Below are 25,312 nucleotides of genomic sequence, written 5' to 3'. Positions count from 1 at the left end.
TAAACCAACATCGGCCTTTTCATGGCTCCAGATTTGAGTTCAAAAGCTGTGATACGCCGATCTCCAGAGACTTCTGGTGGACAGTTCCCTTGGGCTACCATCTCAGACGGATCTGTTATGTCAGGGGCTCATTCTGCAAGAGGAGCCAGGTTGATTCTGTCTTACGGTTTGGCCACTGAAAGAGCTCTGTTTTTGAAGAGGGGATTTTGCCTGCTGTAATTTCCACTCTTCTTTGGGCCCGGAAATTTTCTACTTCTCTAGCCTATATTTGTTTGGAGGGTCTTTGAGGCATGGTGTTCTGAGTAAGGTACTTAACTGCTCAAGGTGGATATTCCTTTGATTTAGGAATTTTTAGAGCATGGCTTGTTTAAGGGTTTAGTCCTTAGTATCTTGAAGATTCATGTTGCTGCCCTGGCTTGTTATAGGGAAAGAGTCATTGGAGGTCCTTTGTCTTCCCATTTGGACGTGTCCCATTTCTTGCAAGGAGTTAAATATTTTTAACCCATTGCAGCTTCCTGTGCCTCTGTGGGACTTCAACTTGATCCTCTATTTTTGGGCAGGTCCAACTTTTCTACTGCTGCATACTTTTTCCTTGTGGCTGCTTACCTTGAAGACAGTTTGTTCTGGTAGCAATCTGTTCAGCACATCTGGTTTCTGAGCTGCAGGCTCTTCCTGCCGAGAGCCTTTTCTCCTTATGACTGGGGTGCAGTCCAACTTCAGACTCTGCATTCCTTTTTTGCCTAAGGTGATTTTGGAGTTTCATTTGAATCAGTCCATTTCTCTGCCTACCTTGGACAGGGACAGAGATGAAGATGAATACCGCCTTTTGTGTTCCTTTGACTTCATATGTTCTTTACAGCAGTGTTGGTAGGTAACTAAGGGTGTTTGGAAGTCTGATTGCCTGGCTGTGCTCCATGAAGGAGATAAGTAAGCAACACCAGTGACATGGACAACAAATGCCCACTGGGTTAAGGAAGTCGTTACAACAGCCTGTGTGGTTGCTAAAGTTGCCTTACTGAGACAGATTAGACCACATTCCATGTGGGATCAGTGGGAGAAACTTTGTTTGATGTTGTCTGTTGAAATTTGCTGAGTGGCGACACGGTCATCTTTGCTCACCTTCTTCAAGCATTACCGCTTGGATGCTAGGGCAGATACCGCATTTTCACAGGAGGTATTGTCTGGACCGCTGGCAGCCTCCTACCCTTTGGAGGTTAGCTTTGGTAAATCCCACTCATTGGGACTGACCAACTCGAATGCTAAGGAAGGAAAAATTACTTCTTACCTGATAATTTCCTTTCCTTTAATGAAGGGTAAGTCAATCCCAGCCCTGCCCTCGGCTGCCGGTGTTTAAATTGGTGGTTAGCCTCTTAGGGTGAGCTATGCAGAGTATGATTCCTGCTCTTCACTGTCAAGTGGCAAGTATCTTCTCTAGCCCTTAGTTTGCTAGATATGTTCCTTTTTTTTTGACTGAGTTTAGTGTTCATATTGGCTGAGAAACATGAATGTTTGCCTGTATATAATAATGTTCAAGTATAATCAGTTTGTCCACAGTTTGGCTTTTCCAGGGAATACTGGTGGGCTGATGTCTGGGCGGGACTATATGGCTGACACATCAGCTTTTGTTCCGTCTCTATTTGCTGGCAGGTGCGCATAACCCACTCATTGGGATTGATCTACCCTTCACTAAAAGGAAATTAATTTCTCCTTCCTCTTGTTTTATATCATTTTCAAAATGAATGATAGGGGAAAAAAAAAAAAAAAAAAGATTTCAGGTTTTTTTGGTTTTGTTTTGGGAAGGGGGGGGGGGGGGGGGAGAGAAAAACCCCTTGGATCACCTCCCAAACATTGCTGGGGTCAAGAACTTCCTTGGCTCCCACTTACCCCATCATCCAAAGGGGTTACAAAGATGCAGCCATTGGTCCTGTAGCCGAGGTCTAGGCTCAACATCGGGACCCTACGCCTTGGCCTGGGCCCAGCAACCAGACATCTAGACATCATCTGTCAATGTCCTCTTCAAAATGACACCATCTGCTTGGAGGTTGCCCCAGAGACACGTCTCTCCTGCACCTGACTCCTGAGTGGATGGCGCCATTTTTATATATGGCTGTGATGATGTGACACCCCATACACGGGTAAGTGGGGGGCAGGGGAGTGGGAGAAATGGGTTACAGGGAGACCTGGGAAGGCCCCCTTTTTTTTTTTTTTTTTTTTAATGTTTATGATATTGCAGAAACAAAATAAGCAAACGAACAAAATAATACCTAGGGAAAAAACCCTCTGCAAAAAAATGAAAAAAAAAAAAAAAAAAAAGAAATTGTTTTCCCCGCACATCCCTGGTGGTATATTCCTCCTTTTCTCCAGATTTACATTTCTGAAGTTTGTACTTTTATTAAGCAGAGTTGGGCAGCACCATTTTAAAGAGGGATTAGGGCAAATTTTTAATACTACTGTAAATACAAACTATAACCACTTACCATAGGAGGCTGTTAGTTTGGAAACCACATCTGTTTAAAAAAAATTGGTTTTTTAAATATTTCTTAATACATTACTGCGATAGTGAGAATCTGACATCTGCTGTCACAGCAATATCACACAAGCAATTACTTTTATGGTAAGTGGTTAAAGTGTATTTACAGTACTATACTTTAAAATACTGCCATAGACCCCAATATTTTGTGGTGTCACACTATCACCAAGATTCCATGCTGCACGTACGCTCTAACGTAAAAACTAGATCTATCCATACATTAACAATAAGAAATGAATGAGGAATGGTCATGCCGCAGTGCCTTACAGCATTTGGTTTGTTGCAATTTCTAGGTCAGTTTTTATCTGCACATTTCTATTTATACTTTATGGTCTTATTCATTCTGTATTTGTCTCCAAAAGTTAACTGACACCAGCGGGTATATTTTGTGTAATCTATATCATCTAAATAAGATCTTTTATCCATTTTTTAAATTGTTGGTGCAATGTTGTTAAATGATTTAAAAATAGTTTTGCTGGGTGGCTAAAACTGGCCTGGGCTTGCTTTATTACATGTAGGGCCCTTTGGAGTTTTTTCTTGTACTGTCTTATAGCTAAGTTGCCAGATACAGTTAATGGCAGGTGAAGGCATGCATAGTCTGGGGGGGGGGGGGGGGGGGGGCTCTACTTCTTGGTTATTTAGACAAAAACTGACATTTTTGTTGGAGATTTTTTGGCTCAGTTTTGCTAGTGCTGTGTGATCCAGGGATACAATGACCGACAGAAAATGAAAAAATGTCTCTTTATTCTGTAGATGCAGCATTTCCGTATCTAGAGAACGGGTATTTCTAAGGCCAGCAATGGAGTGGGAGGTGGGGAAACGGGGAGAGTGCTAAAGTCAGGGGGAAAGAAAGGGTGCCCATCGCCGCTAATCCATGTCAATCTGAGAGGGGTGTTAGACTGGGAGGATGACGAAGAAGGGCTGACTTCCTTACTCTTTGCGCCCGAGAAGCTGGGGGGGTTACCATCAATGATTTTTGCACACTTGCCATGGCCCAAAGAGGACTTCATCCTGCTGTGAGCCAAAGAGCTCACAGGGTAATGTAATAAAAAATGTATATTCACAGCATCCCAATCCTTACAAGGAACACTGGTAGGGAGTGGGATGCTGCTGACAGACTGGCAGAGCAGTCACAGGCTCCAGGGGAGAATGCGGACACTCCAACAAAGCACATCTAAAGAGGGATATTGCATGTCTATTAGTCAGGAGACTGAGTTTCAGGATTTCAGAGGCAGAAACAACTAATAAAGGTCAGCATGTGAACTAAGAATCCCTTAATATTAGAAAAAAGAATTAGGGGGGGAAGTAGCCAGGGGTCTGAGCCAAATGCTCAGGAGATCCTGGACATTTCATGGGTTATGAAAGTGTGATGGCATCCCGAAATCCTCTTTACCAGTGGAGAATGCAATGGAAGAGGCATTTTTATCAATAATATAAAACAAGTGTAAATGCTACAGCTGGAAGAAGCACGGAAAGCACTTTGTCAATGAATCATGTTATGGACTTTGTAAATAAAAGCAGCAGTTAGCCTCTTTGGAGCAACTAACAGGATGTGAATATAGCTCTTCCCTGAGGAAGGTGCAGGTTGAGCATTTTCCAGCCACCTGAAGTCCATTCTATCATCTGATTGACCTACTAATATTATAGCTCACACAGCCATGGCAAACGCCCTGAGATGACTACATAAAGCTTTTGTTTTAAAACAAACAGATACCAAACATTAATTTCCTGGGCCCTAGATATATTACTTACCACAAAGCCTAGCGCTATCAGAGGTTCTCCCTCATTTAAGTGATAGAGGAAGGAACCTCCGTAAGTGTGTCTGTCCAGTGGCCATCCCACGGTGTGCTCCACTCTACCCGGTTTCCACTTCTTCTCATCAATAATCCACAGCTGGGGAAAGAGAACACAGGACTCTATGATCAAAGGCTTCCTTACAGTTAGTATAACATGCCAAGTGAAGGGGGATAATGACATCATCCCAAGCCAATCTTCAGAGGCCCATGACCACTGCACATTCCCTGTACATACCTGGATCAGTCCAGGACAGCTGGGTTTTGCCTCCCCTCCAGCAGATGGAGACAGAAAAAGACTTTGTGGACTCTGTCCTATACCCCTGAGGTGCCACCTAGTGTCTGCCAGTATTTTTCTGTCTCCAGCACATGGTGTAGGGGCAAAGCCTAGTGTCTGGTGTTAGAATTTGATTTTGTCTGATTTGGTTGGTTTGTAGTGGTTATTTTTCACAGTAAAGTTTAGGTCAGTGTGCCTTTATCTCTAAATTGCAAAAAAAAAAAAAAAAAAAAGGGGAATAATTGAATTTAGCCTCCCAGGGAGTTGGCAGGTCCTGGTGGGACCATCCCCCCTTATACTTGAGGCTGGAGAGCAGAGGGTTGGAAACCCTGGAACTGCCGCGGCTGGGGGTGTTACCGGGGGTCCCGGCTCACTCGCCCTCAGGGGGACAGATTACAGCCAGGTTAAAAAAAAAAAAAAATTAAAATTGTAATTTCTTGCCTTGGGTGCTCCGGCCTAGTGTCTACTCCGTTTTTGCCGCTTTTAAGGCCCATTTTTCAACTGGGAAATTTCAGTGTTTGCCGCGGTTCTTTTTTCGGGTAGCGATTAAATCGAGGCCGTTGATATGCCTCATGGCGCGGCCTGCTCCGCGTGTGGCAGTACGTGCACACGGCTTTCTTGTGCTGGCATTTGCACCGCCCATCTGTCAGGCGGGGAAGGCCAGTCTAGGCGAATTCAGCTTTTCTGGGAGGTGTGGGCCAAATTGACCTCCAACCAATGGGTCCTAAGCATCATAGAACACAGCTACACGTTAGATTTTGCTCGGCCGATCAAGAAGCATTACATAGTGTCCCCTTGCACGTACCACCTAAACTGCAGGGTGGTGCGAGACACTCTACAGCGCTTGCAAATTCTGGGTGCCATATTTCCAGTGCCCAAAGGGCAGCTAAAGCGTGGACGCTACTCCATCTACTTCGTGGCACCAAAGAAGGAGGGTACCTTCCGTCCCATCCTCGATCTGAAGCGGGTGAATCGCACCCTGAAGATACCCCCGATTCCGAATGGAAACTCTTGCTCCGTCATAGTGTCTGTGCACAGGGGAGAGTTCTTGGCGTCGCTGAACCTGACGGAAGCATACTTACCCATACCAATACGCTCGTACCATCAGAAATATCTGTGGTTTGGGGGCTGGCTTTGGCTGGAAGGGATATCGAGCCGTCCTGGATAAGAGACTCTGAGGAAAGAAACGCAGCTGTTTACCATCAGTATCGCTAGAGGAGGAGGTGAGAAGCGAGAGAGCGAGAGATCAGCTGACAAGAGTATCGACGTCATCACCAGGGCCCGGGATCTTTAAATCCCGAGGCATGCCGGCGTGCGCGGCTTAGACCGTGTTTGATCGAGAAGAATCCCTTATAGGAGAGTGGGAAACAACTTGGAATGGGAAAGAAAAGGAAAGCGAGATACACCACCTCATCGCCAACTGTTTCCAAAACCGGACCTATGGACGCCCATGTAAATCGGCTAGAAACGCCAAGAATGGACAGTATATGTAGCACCTCTGATGCTACATTAAGTCCAGGCACTGCGCATACACCTCCACAACCACCAGGAGCAATGAAAGAGGTACTCCATGCTGGGACAGAATCGTCAAACGTGAGTGATTTTGAATCGCAACATGTTTTGGCTGAGCCTGAACCAGCCACCTACGGTGAAGTAGGGGAGGAGAATATCATTGTGAACATTGGTGACTCTCAGATAAGTTCTGTAGACCCAGCCAATGTGAATCTTGGGGATTTGTGGAAAGTGCTGGTAAAATTGGACTCTAATTTAATTCAGGTTAATTCTTCCCTCTCAGCTTTAGTAAATGTGAATAGATTATCTATTGTAAATCAAGGTAAATGAAGTAGAGTCAGTATTGAAAGATCTGTCTGTAAAAGTAAATAAGACCCAGAATTTAGAAAATATGATTATTGGAGATACTAAATTGTTACATTCTGAATTAGAAAATGTGGAAAATTTAATTAGAATTAAAAATCTGAGACTGGTTAATTTCCCGAATACTAGATTGCTGTCACCTAAAGAAATGATAGTGAAATACTTGAAAGAGATATTGTCATATGATGAAAAGGATATTCCATCTATATCCAAGATATATTATTTCTCTTCAAGATCTAATAAGGATGTAAATATACTTGAGGAAAATACTGTAGGTATCTCTACTTTCTAAGAAGAAAGTACAGACATTATAAATAAAAGATCCACACTCTGTCTCATTTGCTTTAGAGAGAGAAAAAGACGTGTTATTGGAGAAATTTTTTAGAAATAAGGATCTAAAATGTTGTGGCCAAAAAGTGTTTATTTTTCCGGACGTCTCCAGAACCACTCAGGTTCGTAGGAGAAAGTTTCTGGAGCTTAAAAGTAAAACCCTGGATATTGGTGCTACTTTTTATTTAAAATATCCTTCGAAGTGCTTTATAAACTACCAGAGTAAGAAATTTATATTTACTGAGCCACATCATTTAGATTGTTTTCTAAAAGATAAATCGAGTCCAATAGAAAACCAGGAGGGGACACCAGATATAGCGCTACAGGAAGATGAGATTGATATCCCTTCTTAAGATGTTATTATTATTTTTTGTATTGGATTAAATTAAGCCCTCGACATTATTTGTTCTTAAATAGAAAATTTGAGAAGAAATTCTTTATTTAAGTTATTATAAGTGAAATTTATGTATAATTTCTTTTTAAGATTGCCTGTGAATTGGAGAATGAGATTTAAGTTATGTTAATTTGCATTGAAAAACATAATAAAGAGATAACTGAAAAAAAAAAAAAAGAAATATCTGTGGTTTGCGATCCTCGGGCACCATTTTCAATTCTGCGCCCTCCCATTCGGGCTCGCGACGGCGCCCAGGGTCTTCACCAAGGTGATGGTGGTGGTTGCGGCCGCCTTGCGACGGGAAGGGATACTGGTGCATCTGGACGATTAGTTAATTTGAGCAAAGTCAGAAAGCCTATGCAGAGCCGCGGGTACTCTGGATGTTGGACTCGTTGGGATGGGTGGTCAACCCCGAGAAGTCATCTGATTCCCTCCCAGACTCTGGCGTTTCTGGGGGCTCGCTTCGACACGGCCTTGGGAAAGGTTTTTCTGACAGGAGAGAATTTCCAAGCTCACGTTACAGGTGGAGTCCTTGCGCTCTCTTCCTTGACCCAGGGTCTGGGACTACTTGCAGGTCCTGGGCTCAGTGGCTTCTACGATCCAACTCGTACCATGGGCCTTTGCGCATATGCGTCCTCTTCAATCAGCCTTGCTCTCCCGATGGAATCCCCGTTCACAGCATTTCCATCTTGTACTGCCCCTGACGGAGGTGGCGCGTTCCAGTCTCTGTGGTGGCTTTCGCAGCTCAATTTGTACCAGGGGGTGGATTTGGAGGAGATTCCCTGTTGGGTTGTGGTGACCACAGATGCCAGTATTTCCAGGTGGGGAGCGGTTTGTCGAGATTTGGCGGTCCAGGGCCAATGGACCAGAACTGAGGCCTCCTGGTCGATCAATCACTTGGAAACCAAGGCAGTTCGGTTGGCGCTCCAAGCCCTCCTTCCGATGGTGGAGGGCAGGTCGGTGAGGGTGCTCTCAGACAATGTGACAATGCTGGCCTACATCAATCACCAGGGCAGAACCCCGAGCCATCCTGTGGCGACGAAGACTCAGCTCTTGATCCACTGGGCGGAACAGCATCTTTAATGGATAGCGGCCTCTCACATAGCCGGAGTGGACAATGTCCAGGCGGATTTTCTCAGCCGTCATCAGTTGGATCCGGGGGAGTGGGAACTCACCGATGACACTTTTCATCTCCTGTGCGACCAGTGGTCCAGGCCGGCCATGGATCTGATGGCGACACACGGCAATGCCAAGGCTCCCGGGCTCTTCAGCAGGTGGCGGGAACCGGGGGCAGAAGGGGTAGATGCGTTGGTTCTCCCCTGGCCAAAGGACATCCTGTTGTATGTGTTCCCCACTGTGGCCGTTGGTCGGAAAGGTTCTACGCCGCATCGAGGGGCACGCAAGCAGGGTGATTCTTGTGGCTCCGGAGTGGCCGAGGCGCCCGTGGTTTGCGGACCTCTTGAATCTGGCAGTAGACGGTCCACTGAGGTTTCGTCCGTCTCCGACTCTATTGCGTCAGGGCCCCGTTTATTTCAGAAGCAGATCACTTTTGTCTAGCGGCATGGCTTATGAAAGGCATAGGTTGAGGAGTAAGGGTTACTCGAATGCGGTGGTGACCACACTCTTGCGTTCCTGTAAAACCTCTACCTCTATGGCGTACGTTAGAGTTTCGGGAGTGTTTGAGTCCTGATGCATAGACCGACAAGTCCAGCTGTCCAGGGCGTCAATTCCGGAGATCCTGGATTTTTTATAGGCAGGTTTACCCAAGGGATTGGCATTCAATTCCCTGCGGGTGCAGGTCGCAGCCCTTGGCTGTTTTCGAGGAAAAGTGCAGAGGGTTGCGCTAGCTTCACATCTGAATGTGGCCAGTTTCTTAAGAGGAGCTAAGCATTTACATCCTCCAGTCTGGAGCCCTTGTCCCTTGTGGAAACTGAATTTGGTGCTGCAAGCACTTTGTAATGTCCCTTTTGAGCCACTGAAGCGAGCAACCCTGAAAGATCTAACTTTGAAGGCGGTCTTTCTGGTGGCTATTTCTTCCACAAGGTGGGTATCCGAGTTACAGGCCTTATTCTGCAGGGAACCTTTCTTGAGGATTTCTCAGGCAGGAGTGCCTTGAGAACAGTTCCCTCCTTTCTCCCGAAGGTATCCTCCTTTCATTTGAACCAATCCGTGGAACTAAAGTATAACAGTGAATGTCTAGGAAATGAGAATTGTAATTTTGTCTTGGGGTAATAACATTATGCTGTGTTTTCACAGAAGTACTTCTGAGTGACAGATTCTTACACCTCAAGAGCGACCAATGTCATCTTTCTATTCCTAAGCCTCAGCTCCCGGTTCAGGGTCAGCAGCTGTGTGCATACAACCATGGTCTCGGGAAGCTCTGGATTCCGAAGTTTCTGTTTCTAGTTCATAGTTAACTGGGTTTAGTGTGCTTTCTTCCTTTGATGACAACTAGCTTTTGGAATGTGAACATATTGTATGCTATGTATATAGTTAACTCTTTAAATATAATTCTTTACGATGCATTGCACAGAAATAGTGACTCAGTGGTGGGGGCAAAAAATAGCAACAAATCAAGAAAGCATGGGATAAGCACAGAGGATCCTTAGTTGTGAAGAAGAGAAGGAAAATTAAATATCAGCTGGGATCTATGGTACTGCAATAGAAGTAAATTTGGCCAACTACATGACCTCACTGCTTTTTCTGAAAGGGAAATGATATCATGGGAAGATCAATTTAGCATAGATATCAATGGGATAAGTTCTGCACTTCAGAGCAGTTTGATTCAATTTCCTGATCCATCTACTGGATCCCGTGAATCATAGACCCAGAAATATAAGCAGAGCATGTTTTAAAAGGGTTTTGAAGCATTATCTTTCATGGTGTTAATCTTTTCATGACTGTCTTGTGCTGAGTGAAAACTGCAATCTTGAAATCCTGAGACTTTTCGGCTAATTGTTAAGCAACCAGGCAGTCGCTTGCAAAGACAGATCCAAGAGTGTAACGGGTACTGTAGTTTAAATTTCCAAAAAAAAAGTCTTAGTTCTGCAGAAGTAGTTTGATCACTGTCAAGAGTAAGAACAGCTGCTTCTGAATGGTCAGGAAAAGAACCATGAGGCAGTCACACCTCTTCATGAAAAATGACCATAGCATCAGAAGAAGAAATGCTCACCTATCTCTCTTTGGTGGTCCAAGGGATAAAAAGTCAAGATTTTCGAAAAATGTGTCATTTATCCAGGCAATTATGTTTTGGACAAGTGTGACTTGAAGATTAAATTCAGGAATTTATTTAACATTCTCAGCACTGCAAAATTATAGCCATTGCCTTCTGTATGGATGGTTCACCTCTGTCAGATGTGCCTCTTCACGAGACTTTGTTTTTCAGTCATAAAAAAAATGATTGTGTACGAGAGCAGCACTTTTTCATGACTGATTGTTGCTACCTCAGGAATGATCCGTGTCACCTCAGTATTCCTGAGCCTTGGCTCCAACTTAACTATCAGCAGTTCTATAAACTGCAGTCTCAGGAAACATTGAATAGGTTTTGAAACTGTCTACTTACACGTTTTCATTATTTTAGAAGTGAAAACTTAAGTAAACAAAGTTTATGAGGAGCGTGGCATGACAAGAGTCCCGCCCCACTGACCAATGAATGAAAAACTGAGGTTGGATGCTTGTATCAGTGATGTCATCAGGAGCCTTAAAGAAAGAGTGAAAAGCTAATGCTGGAGAAACAGATGGTCTCTCACCCCACACAGTGTACACTGGGGTGAGTGCAATTCATCATACTTCCACTCTACTTCCTGAACAGATACGAGCAGGAAGGGAGTACACGCACAAATACCTGGAAGGTGTTACTTTTATATACAGATATCATGGCAGAGGCACCAGCGACAAAGTCCTAAAATTCCCCATGCCTCATGACAAAGGGCTCATTTTTTTAAAAAAAAGTCAGCCACCATATGGAAACAATATATACTAATATTATTTAGCAGAGTTTGTCATTTCAATGTCCAAGTACAGTGATTAGCACAGAAAGCAGTAATACCTCTTTCAGGCCAATAGCATAGCTTTGGGGTTGACACTTCTCCCTCAGATTAAATTTCTTGTACAACTGCTTGGCGAGATGCCCATGGCAGCCTTCTCCAAACACCGTCACTTTGCCATGCAGCTCCAGTCCTCTTTCAAACGTTGCCTATGGAAGAAGAATGGGGACACCAATACACTACATTACTTGATAATTTTCTGAAGCCAGCCATGCATAGTTTTTTTTCCTGGCATTATATATTTATTTCAAAATTTATATACCACACCATAAGCAAAACTATCAGAGTGAATTACAATAACAACATCCATAAAATATATAAAAACAAACAAAAGAAAATAATCGCCTTCTTCACTGCTAAACCCATTACTTCTGCAACTCAAGCGCTAAGGAATAGGAAAGCCTTAGAATATTTCCGGAATTTTTTATAGTTCATTTCCGACCTCACTGCAATTGGTAACATAATCCATACTTGTAGAGCTGTGCTGGTAATATCTCTTTTACAAAAACATTGCAACCTAAATCCATATCCCACTGAAGCTGACAACCGTAAACCCTACGAAGACCACAAGGGCTGACCTGGAACATACCATTCCAACTTATCTTAGAAGTACTTTGGCCCGTTACTCCACAAACAGCAAAAAACCCCACTGTGTGTAATTCTCTCCAACACTGGTACCCAATGGAGGTAAACTTACAATGGAGCAGCACTCTCATTTCTACTCTTACTGCAAATTAACCTAGCTGCACTATTTTAAATAAGTTGGAACCTCTTCAACACAACAATTAGCATCCCTATCAACAAAACATTACAAAAATCGAACGCCTCAAGAATTAAAGATGAAACTACTGTCTGGAAAGCAAAATCATCCAAATAGGGCTGCAGTTGCCTAACCATTCGTAACTGCAAGTAGGCACACTGAGCCACCTGAGAAACGTATGGTACCAAAGAGAAGCTGGAATTTAACACTATCTGAAATCTTGAACGCAGCCATCCAATACAGGCTGCACCATCTGGCTCTCCAAGCCAATAAAACCCTACCCCCCCCCCATTCCAATAATTTTGGTCTTATTCAAAACCAGCTTACTAGCTTTCATCCAACAAGAGATCTTTGTCGAACACTTTCTATCCAGATCAACAGTTGCAGCTATGCTTGAAATCAGGACCAGAAACTGGATGTAATCCGCATATTTACAGTGACATCCAGCTCTCGAAAAAGATCAGCTACAGGATGCATAAAAATATTAAAACAGCAAGGGTGAAAAGCAAGAGCCCTGAGGAAACTTCCATTGCGAGTATGCCTCCTGCTATTTGCATCACCTATGTTAGGGCTTCCCAAACCTGTCCTGGGGACCCCATAGCCAGTTGGGTTTTCAGGATATCCAACCTGAACAAGCATGAGATAAATTAGCATATCATGGAGACTCCGTATATATAAATCTCTCTCATGGATATTCATTGTGGATATCTTGAAAACATGACTGGCTGTGGGGCCCCCCCAGGACAGGTTTGGGAAGCTCTGACCTGGCAATCCAGGCTAACACATGCTCACTCAAACTCAGCTGCTCATATCTCTCCAAGAGTAAAATGGTGGCCTATCAGATCAATTGCGCTGGAAAGATCCAGAAGGCTCAAAAATACTAACCAACCATCATTAAAATTAGTGAAAAAACATCTGCCATGTCCAGATCTAAAACCCAACTGCCTAGCTGACAAACCACTAAAACCTTCTAAAAATTCGGATAATGGACTAAAAACTATTTTTTCCCCATAATCTTCTCTAAAAATGGCAAATTAAAAATTGGCCTATTACATGCTTAACTGAAACCTCCTGTAGAGCCCTGTAAAGTAGCAGCACATAATGCTGACAGATTATATGACTACAACACTGGGCTAAAATTTTCAAAACCTTGCATATCTCTTAGAAATCTGTATGACCACATATCAGGTGTCTACATTCACTCTTAGTTTTGCAAGTAATTTTCAAACCTAGAAAGGGTATTGATTCTGAAGATGGCCAATGCTGGGCCATACATACATAACTCTATAAAGGGAGAGACAACTCTGGGGGAAGTTGGTATACAAAGGGTTTAGGTTTGTAACTTTCAGGCTGATACAGTAAAGACGTGCGGAAAACAGGCGCTCAGTGTTGAGCATTCACTTTCCTAACGTTTACCTAAACCCTTTGTATACCAACTTCCCCCTGAGTTGTCTCTCCCTTTACAGAGTTATGTTCTTTCTAAAACATGGATCATGGCAAGGGGAGAGAAGATATTATGAGGACAAAATAACTAAAATGGTATGCTTGTTCCTGTCTGATGTTATTGCTGCACTGCGTACATTTAAACATGCCACTAATGCCAACAGATAATTCTCTACATGGAAAGGAGCACTGGTAAGATAGAATGCACTGAACATGGCTCCTGTGAAATGAGATCCATTACACTGTACCTTCCAGTCCAGTCCCCCTTGCATTAAGTACCCCATCCTCTTTATTTCTCCAAGCACTGAATATATTAATGTGCATCTACTCGAGTGTGGTGGGGGAGCCAGAGTTTGGGGGGTAGGGAATATGTGTGGAGGATAAGAGTTTTGAGAGGTGAGCTGGGATGGGGGAAGGGGAGAGAGAGTGTTTCGTCCTGCAGAGTCGCCATACTGGTTATGGCACTCGGTAGAGTATTTCACACGCCTCTCCTCTCTTCAGAAATCCTCCCGGAAGGAGTTGCCGTTAAAATTTTTGAATATCATGCTTGTGAGTTGAACTGGATTCCTCTGCAGGGCTCCATTACATTCTCAACATATTCAGGTCACAGTGCTTACCGTTTCACTTTTGGGCTTTTGTCCCTCCCGACACAGGCCTTGTGGCAAAACATGGTCCGTGTCGGGGGACCGAAAGATTTGTCTGCAAGCAATTGTTAAATAAAGGAAGGATATGTTGATCTAATTAATTCTCAAGTTACAATCATTTAAAAATTTAAGATAAGGTTCCATGAATTTCCATACCACTATACCATTCTTTATGGTTTACTCCTAATCATATACCGCTCATCGTCTCCACTTCCTATTAATCATTCTTAGGCAGTCATGGGTGGGATGCTGAGTCCATCTATCTTTACTAAGGAAAATGAAATTATCAGATAAGTAATTTCTCCATTTCCTAGCTGTAGCCAGATGGACTCAGGACTAATAGGATGTACAAAAGCAACTCCCGATCGGGGCAGGAGACTGCTTGGGGTCTGGTTAACACTGCCCTTGCAAAGGCTGTGTCCTCTTGGGCCTGAACATCCAGGCAATAGAACCTGGAGAAGGTGTGCAAGGGGAACCATGTCACCGCTTGGCAGATGTTGATGGGAGACAGCATTACCTTCCACCCATGAGACTGCCTGAGCCCTAACCTGAGAAGGGAATGGCTTTCCTGCCTCCCATGACCACCTCCTTAATTTAGCGAGCTATGATAGCCTGCAAAGCTGGTTTGCCCTGCTTCCTTCCACTGTAAAGGATAAACAGGTGGTCCATTTTTCGGGTCAGTTCTGAAACTTCCAGATCCTGCACCAAAAGCCTACTGACATTCTAATGACGGAGGCGGCGGTAGTCTTCCAGGGCCTTGTGCTTATCTAGGGATGGTAATGAAATGAACTGATTCAAATAAAAGTCCGAGACTACCTTGGGCAAGAAGGATGGAATGGTAGCTGTAACGCTCCTGGAGACATCCACCAGGAGTCTCTACATGTCTGGCCCAGGCATCCGTAGTATGCAATCTGTATCTACTTTAGGACTAATCCCCTGTGGTTCTCGATTCTGCGAATGACCCTGCCCAGAAGGGGCCATGGAGGGAAGGCATATAGCAACTCCACTTCCAGCCAGATCTGAATGAGAAAGTCGATCCCCAGGGATCACTGATCTCTTTTCTGCAACTGAAGAATCAGGGAACCTTCGTGTTATGAGATGCAACCAGCAGGCTGATGGATGGGAGACCCCAGCAGTCTACTGATAAACGGTGCCAATGCCCGACACGGGGCCGTGTTTCGGACAACGGAGTCCTTTTTCAAGGGCTTTTTTTTTTTTTTTTTTTTTATTACGGCAGCCGTGTAGGCTGCCGTAATAAAAGGACTCCATTGTCCGAAACACGGCCCCGTGTCGGGCATTGGCACCATTTATCAGTTGGATGGGCAAAACACACCTTTTCATCTTGATAAGTTTCATCAAGGAATTTTGAAATTTGATGGAATATGAAAAATTTATAAACTCTTAATGGTGGTGGTATATGCAGCAACAAAAATTGAAAAAATAAGTTCATTTGAAATTGACCTATGATTAAAAGTAAGGCAGAGCAATAAAGTGAACCTTTGTTGAAGCCTATTATGACGGTCAGTATTTTTGCGTCTTAATAGAATTATGTAGATTGGGGGAATATAGTTGGTATACATCAGCGATTCCCGACGTTAGAGCGAGCTCAGCACTATTCAGACATATATCTTATGTACCTTTCAGGAAACCAAGGACATACAGGGAAACCAGCTGGGGAACTATGAATTCAAATATGCATCTTTTGCTGATGATATCTTAGTATGTCTCACAAAACCAGTGTCCTCTCTAGGAAGATTACTAGAGCTTTTCTCTCAGTTGGGGTTGTTTTTGGACTTAAACTGAACATTGATAAATCTGAAGCATTAGCCTTTCCATATTCCCTGAAAGAGCAATGGAGAAGGGGATTTCCTTTGAAATGGGCGGATGGGGTTTTTAGATATTTGCAGTTAATTATGTCAACTAATCCAGCTGAACTTTACAGTCTAAATTTTGATCGGCTCATAGATTATACTAAAGGTAGATTTCATATTTGGAAAGGATTGCTTCTCATTGGTGGGGAGAATAAACCTCTATAAAATGATGATTTTTCCACATTGGATTTATGTTCTCCAGAATTTCCCTATACGATTGTTGAAGAGAGATCTTAAATGTCTAGATTCTTTACTCATAAAATTTATCTGGCAAGACAAGAAACCCTCTATTCCCTTAAATTTTGTGAACCATGACTGGGGTCAGGGTCCATTGGCATTACCAGACTTATCAGAAGATAATTATGCCAGTCTCCTACACATTTTGTGTGATTGGCTTTACAATAAATCTGATTGTATAAGTTTGGAAGGAATACATTGCAAGCGATGCCCCTAGACTTAAAGTATGTGTTACATGCTACGCCAGTGAAATTACCCAATTACTCTGATTGGTGCTTTGATCTCATCAATCAGATGGGATTGGAGGTGTCTGATCAGAAGCACTCGCAGTGCTCACAGTTGTTACCCATTCAGGGTAACTTAGATTTTGTTCCTGGTAGCAATTCTAAAGATTTTGGAAAATGGGAAAAATGTGGGCTTACTCAGTTGCAACCTGTGTTAAATGATGATGGTACCATGGTTTCCTTTTCAACATTAAAGGAAACATATGGGCTGCTAGACAAGTTATTTCTCTTATATTCAGCTAAAACATATTGCCTCCTTGCTGCGGCAGGGCTTGCAGCTTACATTCTTAGAAGACTTAGAGGAACTCTTTTGTCTGGAATTTCGTAAAAGATCATTATCTAGATTGCAGAAAGTGCTGTGCCTGTCGCAAATCGGTGGTCTCAAGAAGGAGGATTTACGATTACGGAACCAATGATAGAGTTCAGTTTTCAACAACTTAAAGAGCTGTCTGGGACTATATCTCTCCATGAACGCCACCATACATGTTTGAGACGTGCATATATTTCTCAAGCCCAAGCTTGTAGGGCTAGAACAGACACAGAGCTATGTGCGCGATGTAAAACGATAGTGGGTACTTGACTCGCACTTTCTGGACATACTCGACTTCTCAATGTTTTTGGGTCAAAATAACAGGTCAAAACTCCGGGGATACAGGACTCTGATGTCCCCAGAGCCTGTCCTCTTTGAATACCTTACTCCAATAACTTTCAAATCTAAAAGAGATATATTATTCTTCGGAAAGCAAACTTGATGGGGGGGGGAAAAAAAAAAAAGCTATTTTACTGACTTGGAGGGAACCCAAAGGTCCTTCCTTCTGGCAATGGTGTAATTTGTTACATGATCTTTTACAAATGGACAATACAGCATCTATGGTATCTTTTAAGAGTCGAAGGATTTTCCTTGTGAAATGGAATCATCATCTACAATCACCTTTTCCAGTGTCATCTGAATGCCAGAAAAATAATCATGCCTTTCATGATATATTTAAGGAAGGTATAGGGGAAGGGAGGGTAAGAGGGGGAGGGATTTCAGGATTCGGATATGAACCCTTGCTACAATGTGGTTTCCTTTACTTGTTGGCTATAGAGTATATAAAGAAACCAAAACACCCCATCCTTCCCCCTTCTGTATTTACTGAGTGCAAAATAAAAACAAAATTGATCATAAAGGAAGATCAATTCCCTGAGTTTGAGCTCTATCTGAAGCCATCCATCCTCAGCATCCAAATCAAACCAATCCCATGGACACACCAAGTGTGATGCCCTGGAGGTCTCGTAGTCCCATGCCCCCTTGAGAGTTAGGTAAACAGAGAATTGATAATTGAATACACGCCGCCTTATTATGCCAAATGAAACTCCACAACTGACCATTCATAACGTCAAATGTACATTGGGGGATCCAGCACAGAATTTGTTGGAAGAGATAATCTTTCTATGTCATATTTTGAAAGTGCTGTATCTACCGGCCAAGTTTTCTCAATCTTGGGCAGCTGTTCTACCTCGAATTCTCTCTCCCTTCTCCCAGGGCCCTTCCCTTCCTTCTCAGTGGCTCCTCTCTTGGACCTACAGCCAGGAGAGTGGAAAGAGCGATCTCTGCCAGCCAGGGATTGCTTCCTCTGACCCAGAGAAGAGGGCAGGAGAGGGAGCAGTAATGTCTTCCTTCTGCTGGGCAGCCAAAAAGGACTGGGCTGTATAGGAAGAAAAGGGGGAGACAGAAGGTGGGAAACTAAGTCACTTGGGATAAAGAAAAATGAAGAGTTGGACTGTCTAGGGTCAGGGGAGAGACATGAGATAGCAAGGGGTGGGGGTGGGTGCTGGAATGGTATGAGATTTTATAAGCTCATCCACCCGGGATGCTTGCGAGCCAATGGAGGAGTGAGTAGCCTAGTGGTTAGAGCAGTGGGCTACGAATCAGGGAAACCAGGTTTCAAATCCCACTGCCGCTCCTTGTGAGCTTAGGAAGTTATTTCACTCTCCGTTGCCTCAAGTACAAATTTAGATTGTAAGCCCTCTGGGGATAGGAAAATACCTATAGTACCTGAATGTAATCCGCTTTGAAGTGCCAAAAAGCAGCATATAAATACATCAAATCAATGAGGAAAACAACAAAATCTTCACTTGGATAAACAGCGATTCCCTGCAATTGGGCGAGGTTCTACAGCAGGCAACTGGGACTTATTCTTACCAGCGTAGCGTGGAATAACTGGGCAGGCTAGATGAGTCAATTGGTCTTTGCTGCTATCTACTGTGTTTTCTATACTTGTGCTGGGCATTATAGCCTAGCAGTAAAGGCAAGGAGAATTTAAAACAAAGCATACAAAAGGAATGCTGAAGTATACCAATCTGTTCAGTTAACCTACCCAGGAAAAATCTGTTATAAGGACTGTGACAGTCACCTAGCCCCTTTGCACTAAGATTTTGTCAGAAAGATAATTTACGTACCTTAGGTGAACCATCCTTACTGATGCCTACATCATTAGTGGCAATCCCCTTCACACTGCCATCTTCATGAAAAAGAACCTAAAAAACACAAAAACCACTTCCCTTACCCAATTTGCAAACAGCTCAATATCTCTGCATCTCTTACAAGCAACCATGCCGCCTACTTACGAAATCTTTTATTTGCAGTGTGTATAAAAGCCAGCGGTAATCGATTCAGAACCACTGGAATCATTTGAATTAAATAACTCTCTCCACCTCTACAAAACACACATTCTTCCTATGCTTAGTTTAACTAAAAAGAGAACAGAGAGGTCATAGGTTATACAAATGACTGCCAGTGTCTCCCTACAAACCTGCCATGAACGCCAGCTACCTCGAGTGACTCTTCCTGCACTTCTGGTGGAGGGGATGATTGTCTCCCCCCACACTGGAAACTGACTGCCAATTATTAGGAATGCCTTTTTATTTAAAGGCAGCACAGATTTTATTGGTGTGAGTGCGCTTTAATTTACAATGGCCCCCAGTATTCTTTAGCTAGAGCCAATTTAAGTTTGCTTCCAGGAGCAATACAGATTTTTATTTAATTATGATTATAAGGCTTTGTTGCTCCACCGAGAAGCACAGAGTTCAAAACAAAAAACAAACAGTTTCCCAGGCTTGCAGAAAAGAGAGCAAAAGAAACTGTGTGGCGAGATTAAGGTAATGTGTGATTATTATTTTATTAAGTGCTTACCTCAGCAGCAGCATAGCCTGGATACACCTCCACGCCGAGAGCTTCCGCTTGCTCCCCTAGCCATCGCACCAGGTAGCCCAGTCGCACTATATAATTTCCATGATTATTCATTGGAAGTCCTAAGATTACACACAGTTCAGCCATCAGAGAAAGCAGCCTAAAAATGCTACATACTGTACTTCCCAGTACAAGTTCAATCAGGATTTCCTCTCAGAGGTGCTGAAACAGTGAAAACCAATAAAAGAAAGGACCATTCACATCACCAGGATCTAATGCACAGAATAAAATGCAGATTTTATGAACTAAAATACAAAATGGGAGGGAGGAATACAGACAAGAACATTAAAGTAATGACATGAATCACTCTACAAAGCAAGCTCAAGGCTCGTCTGTATCATAATACATGGATTACAGAAAAAGAAAAAAAAAAAAAAAAAAGATACGTTACTAAACATTGGAGTGGATGAGCAAGTGGCCTACTGGTTAGGGCAGGGGGCTGAGCAGCAGGGAAGCCAGGGTTCAAATCCTGCTCACCTTCTTTGTGACTTTTGGCAAGTCACTCTAGCCACCATTTCCTCAGGTTCAAAAAATGTAGACTGTAAGCCCCTTGGGAAAAAAACGTACAGTACTGATTGTAAATGAGCTCAAAGTGAGTTACAAAGGCAAATAATTAAATCTAAAATTCAAATAGAATGGTTGCTTTACACAGCCAGGCTGATTCTGGCAGGCAGCTCCCTAGAAATCATCCAGGTCAGTGCGAGCAGGCTGCTGGTAGCTGGGTACTGTCTAGCAAGGCCATGGAGGCCTAGACGGCCAGATGTTCGCACAACAGCCTCACCAGTTTTGGTAGCTGTTTAGATTATTACGCAGCTTGGTGGTAAGACTGGTGGGGGCGGCAGATTCAGAGTACTGGGTTAACTATGAGGTCTTGTATCCTCAGCTATTCAGGATGGTAGAGAGCCAATGAGAAGGCAACTAAAACTGACCTGAAAACGGAGCAATGCCATTCAAGCTTTTATGGCTGGCAGCTGGGTTACATCCTTAGCCGTGTGGATCAGGGGGGAAAAAAAAAACAAACACAGGCAAACTGGATAGGCCAATTTCTCTTTTGCTGCCGTCATTTATTATATCCTTCATTTATTTTAGATTTAGCTCATGCCTTTCCACTGGTAGCTCAAGGCAAGTTACAGTCACATACAGTAAGTATTTTCCCTGTCCCCAGAGGGTTTACAATCTAAGGGGCTCATTCTGTGCCTTTGGGTAAAAAGCTTAGGGGTAGATTTTAAAAGGTTGTGCGCGGGCTACCCGGCGCGCACACATGTACGCCCGATTTTATAACACACACGCGCACGTTATAAAATCCGGGGTAGGCGCATGCAGGAAGGTGCACAATTGTGCACCCTGTGCGTGCCGAGCCTGCTCCGAGCCGCGCTGCCTTCCCCCGTTCCCTCCCAGGCCACTCCGAAATCCGAGCGGCCTCGGAGGAAACTTCCCTACCCCCCCATACCTTCTCTTCCCTTACCTCAACCCGCCCTTTCCCCCTACCTTTATTTTTTCCTTAGTTTTGTTCCAAAAAACTTACTTCAGCCCCCGGACCACCCTGCCCCACCCCCTTTTTGCAAGCCCTGGGCATTGCACGCTTCCCGGGGCTATAGGCCCAGCGCGTGTAACCCTTTTAAAATCCGTCCCTTAGTAAATGAGGTCCTAAGTTTGTACCTGAGGCAATGGAAGGTGAAGTGACCTGCCCATGGTCGTAAGGAGTGGAAGTGGGATTTACTCTGTGACCGAGCACCATGGCCCAGTCTCCCTGGCAGGCAGGCCAACCTTTGGCCAGGCTGTACCTGGAAGAATTGGCACAGGAATCCGATATTTCTTTGTCAGAATCCCAAACTTGTCTTCTGTCACTGGAGTGTGAAGAGGAGCCTAGGGAAACAAATTAAAGAAAAAAAGATGGCATTAATCAGAGCAGAATGTTAAAAAACACGAGACTTGTATACTGAAAGAATTTTAACCAAGTAATATACCAGCCATTTACAAGCTTCTTGGGCTGGATATAAAGTACACATCGATACCATGAATGAAAGAAAAAAAAAATATCAATCAAAAGACACGGGTAAGAAAGCTGGTGCACATGTGTGTACAGAAGGGCATGAGGGTTCCCACAAAGAAAATGAGACCCAGTCACTCAGTGCTAAAGACAAGAAGCACGGCGAGGCAACAAAGGTAGTCAAAGCTGCCGCAAAAGAAAGATTCAGTCAGAGAAATGCACGCAAGGAAAATCTAATTACAGCAAAAGAAAGCTGCACAAGTGACCTGTATCCTGAGTATTAAATAAACTGACGCAGTTTTCCATCAGAGGTGAGCAAGAGGAGCCAATCCAGAAGGAAATTAGGAAAGCTGATTTTGGACTGCGACTGTGATACTGAACTTTTTCCAAGAGAAATCAGTGAGGCCAGCAGAGCACCGATCCTGGGCCACAGCAGTTGTGGCATGACAAGACGTTGCAAGGGAGAGAGAACAGAAGTCTGTTGTCTTGATGCTCTGTATAAACTTATTTACGTAATTATTTACCGCTTTTATGATTTTATATGTTAGCCACATCTTAATGTTATCTGTACATTTTATTTTTTGTTGCTATGTATGTTTTATGCTGTAAATCGCTTAGGCCCGCACCGTGTAAGCTATTAATAAAGAAAGGCAGGACACCTGGGATGGCCTCGAGCTAATTGACTATTATTAAACATTTGTAAAGTGCACACCAAATCTACACAGCATTGTATAGAAACACATAACGGACAGTACCTACTCCTTGGAGCAGTCAAAACAGACATCAAAAACAAACAAGAGCTGAGTTAAGAGAACAAGGCCAAAACCAAGGAGCATTAAATTATGCGGTTAGATCAGAGGTGGGTAAACTGGGGCCCACGCACCAAAAACGGTCCCCAGGACACATTTCTTCTGGCGTGACCCACCTGTTTTGGCCCACATGCCTCCTCCCGCCCTCATCCCTATGAACAGCTGATCTAACATCTTTTTTTTTTACTGTAATTGTGGAAGTGAGGATTGCAGTGAATTTTTAAAAAGGCAGCCATTTTGGCGAGGCCGGGAAGAAAGTGGCACGCGTGAGGGAGAGTCCATGACAGAAATGTCCTTGACAAGATCTTCAGCTGAGGTCCACCTCTTCTCTCCATACTCTCCCCTCCCTTGGTTGCCTCTTTCTGGCCAAACTCCTCCCCCTCCCAAATCGGCGCCAACAGGAGCAGCGAGTTATGCTTCTGCCCAAAAACCAACATCAGAATCAGCTGAGCCCTGGACCACCTCCACCGCAGCACCGCCACGAAGAAGAAAAAATGCTGCTGGTATTTTCAGCCAGAAAGGCTGCCGAAGAATCCTGTAAAATGGTTAAATTGATAATCGTAATCCCTACATTTCTCTGACAGGAAAAACTAGTTCTCGGTATTAAGGTGAAAGAAATAAACAAAAGGACACATTGTGTGCATGGAACATGTAATACACTGGGACTTAACTAAAAGAGAGTGTACGTTTTGCTGATCCAAGAGTCCGATAAGTGGAAAGCCACATCAAGGGTCTGCCGAAATAACTCATCCTGCTCTCGCTGACCAGTTAGTTACTAGTGCATTAAAACTATCCTGTAGCCAGAGCCAGGAACAAAAACAAAATCATTCTGAGTTATGATCTCGTCTTCTGCAAAAACATTTCAAAGATTCTGTGACCCCCAAACATCTGTTTACAGGACTTCTGCAAACCATTCGCAAAATCAGGGGCAGAATACCGGATGCATGCCAATGACATATAATTCTCAATCCCTGTGAGCACTACTCTGACAGAGGCACTGATGATGAATGCGAAAAAAAAAAAAGCATTTTGGTGATTAAACAATGGATATTTGTTAACAGTTACTTTGAACAGAGACAAAACAGAATTAATAGTATTTGCTAGATCAATCTGCATGGACATTCCTACTTCTCTCCAAACAGAGGAATGGTCCATTCCAGCTTCCTCACAGGGGAAAATCCTGGGCATCACTTTTGACTCAGCTCTTATTTCAACCCCAGATAAAAACTGTAGTACAGAATTCCTTTTGCAAACTATGTTTACTGCAAAAATTAAAACCATTTCTAAGATTCAAAGATTTTTGTATGGTGTTGCAGACGTTAGTTATTTCTGACTTAGGCTATTGTAATTCTGTCTACACTGAACCAGGGCTGGTGCAAGGATAGTGGATGCCCCCCTAGGCGACTTCTGCCTTGTGCGCCCTCCCAGCCCATTGGCTCTGCTCCCGCCTGTCTTGGGCCCGACTCCTCCTACCTCGTTCATGCCGTCCATCCTATGCTGCTCATGGCCCGACGGATCTCTACTCCTCTTTGCCATGAGCGGCTCCGCTCGCGGCACCATCTAGCTGCTCTTCAGTGCCCCCCCAAGGGTCGGCACCATAGGCAACCACCTAAGTTCTCCTACTGGACACAGCGGCCCTGCACTGAACTACCCAGATCATCTTAAAAGCTTTATAGGTAGTACAAAATGCTGAAACAAAGTTAGCCTGGCAGAAAGATCAAATATCTCCAGTCCTGTACATCCTGCACTGGCTTCCAATACAGTGACATTAAACTTGATACAGACATTAATCCATAAGACCTTAAACTGGGTAATACCCTTTGCGATTACTTCAATCCCAAGAATAAACGGGCCACCTTGCTTATTGAGAGCAATCTCTCCACTAAAATCTAACCTAAATTCAGTTGCATGAAATCTTTCTCCAAACACCTCTTTTCTGTAGTCACCGCATTGGCTCCCTATCTGTTCAAGCTCCTCTTACTCACAAGTGTTTTCACTCTGCAGCTCCTCATTACCTCTCCACCTATCTCTCCCTACTCCCCTCCTAATGCATTCCACTCAGACAAGTCACTCCTATCTCCACCCTTCTCCTCTACCACCAATTCCAGACTCTGTGCTTTCCACTTGGCTGTGCCAAGTGCTCAGAATAGACTTCCTGAGCTGGTGCATCTCGCCATGTTTAAATCCTATCTAAAAACACAACTTTTTTAGGCTGCTTTTAAATCTTAAGCCTGAATGTTCACCTTCAGCCTCATTAACTAAATGTAATTAATGTCTTCCTATATGAAACCCCCCCAGGTTTCTTGACCTGTAACATAAGAACATAAGAAATTGCCATACTGAGTCAGACTGAGAGTCCATCAAGCCCAGCATCCTGTTTACAACCGTGGTCAATCCAGGTTACAAGTACCTGGCAAGAACCCAAACATTAAATAGATCCCATGATACTAATGCCAGTAATAGCAATGGCTATTCCTTAAGTCAACTTGATTAACAGCAGTTTATGGACTTCTCCTCTAGGAATTTATCCAAACCTTTTTTTAAACCCAGCTTCACTAAACTGCCCTATCTACATCCTCCAGCAATGAATTCCAGAACTTAAATATGTGTTGAATGAAAAATTTTCTCCAATTTGTTTTAAAATGTGCTACATGCTAACTTCATGGTGTGCACCTATGCCTATTATCTGAAAGAGTAAATAACAGATTCACATTTACCCAAGTAGATCACTTCTAGTGCTCTTCCTCGATCCAATTTTCTAGTCACCCAATCAAAAAAATAAATTAGATTTGTCTGA

The 25,312-nt window shown here is 43.5% G+C and overlaps 1 protein-coding gene across 1 annotated transcript in view; it reads right to left on the bottom strand.

Moving 5' to 3' along the window:
- Window positions 1-25,312, bottom strand: part of ETFDH (electron transfer flavoprotein dehydrogenase) — an 81,484-nt gene that overhangs the window by 31,674 nt on the left and 24,498 nt on the right. The window contains exons 4-8 of the mRNA XM_029616515.1: window positions 21,501-21,582; window positions 19,660-19,778; window positions 18,927-19,004; window positions 11,248-11,394; window positions 4,283-4,423 (exon numbers count right to left, since the gene is read on the bottom strand). Of these exons, the coding sequence (XP_029472375.1) occupies window positions 4,283-4,423; window positions 11,248-11,394; window positions 18,927-19,004; window positions 19,660-19,778; window positions 21,501-21,582 (567 nt within the window). The remainder of the gene's footprint in view (window positions 1-4,282; window positions 4,424-11,247; window positions 11,395-18,926; window positions 19,005-19,659; window positions 19,779-21,500; window positions 21,583-25,312) is intronic.

The sequence above is a fragment of the Rhinatrema bivittatum genome, chromosome 1 (assembly GCF_901001135.1).
Source record: "Rhinatrema bivittatum chromosome 1, aRhiBiv1.1, whole genome shotgun sequence".
Taxonomy (NCBI): domain Eukaryota; kingdom Metazoa; phylum Chordata; class Amphibia; order Gymnophiona; family Rhinatrematidae; genus Rhinatrema; species Rhinatrema bivittatum.
Note: the sequence above shows the minus strand (reverse complement) of the source record. Positions and strands in the feature narration are given on the sequence as shown.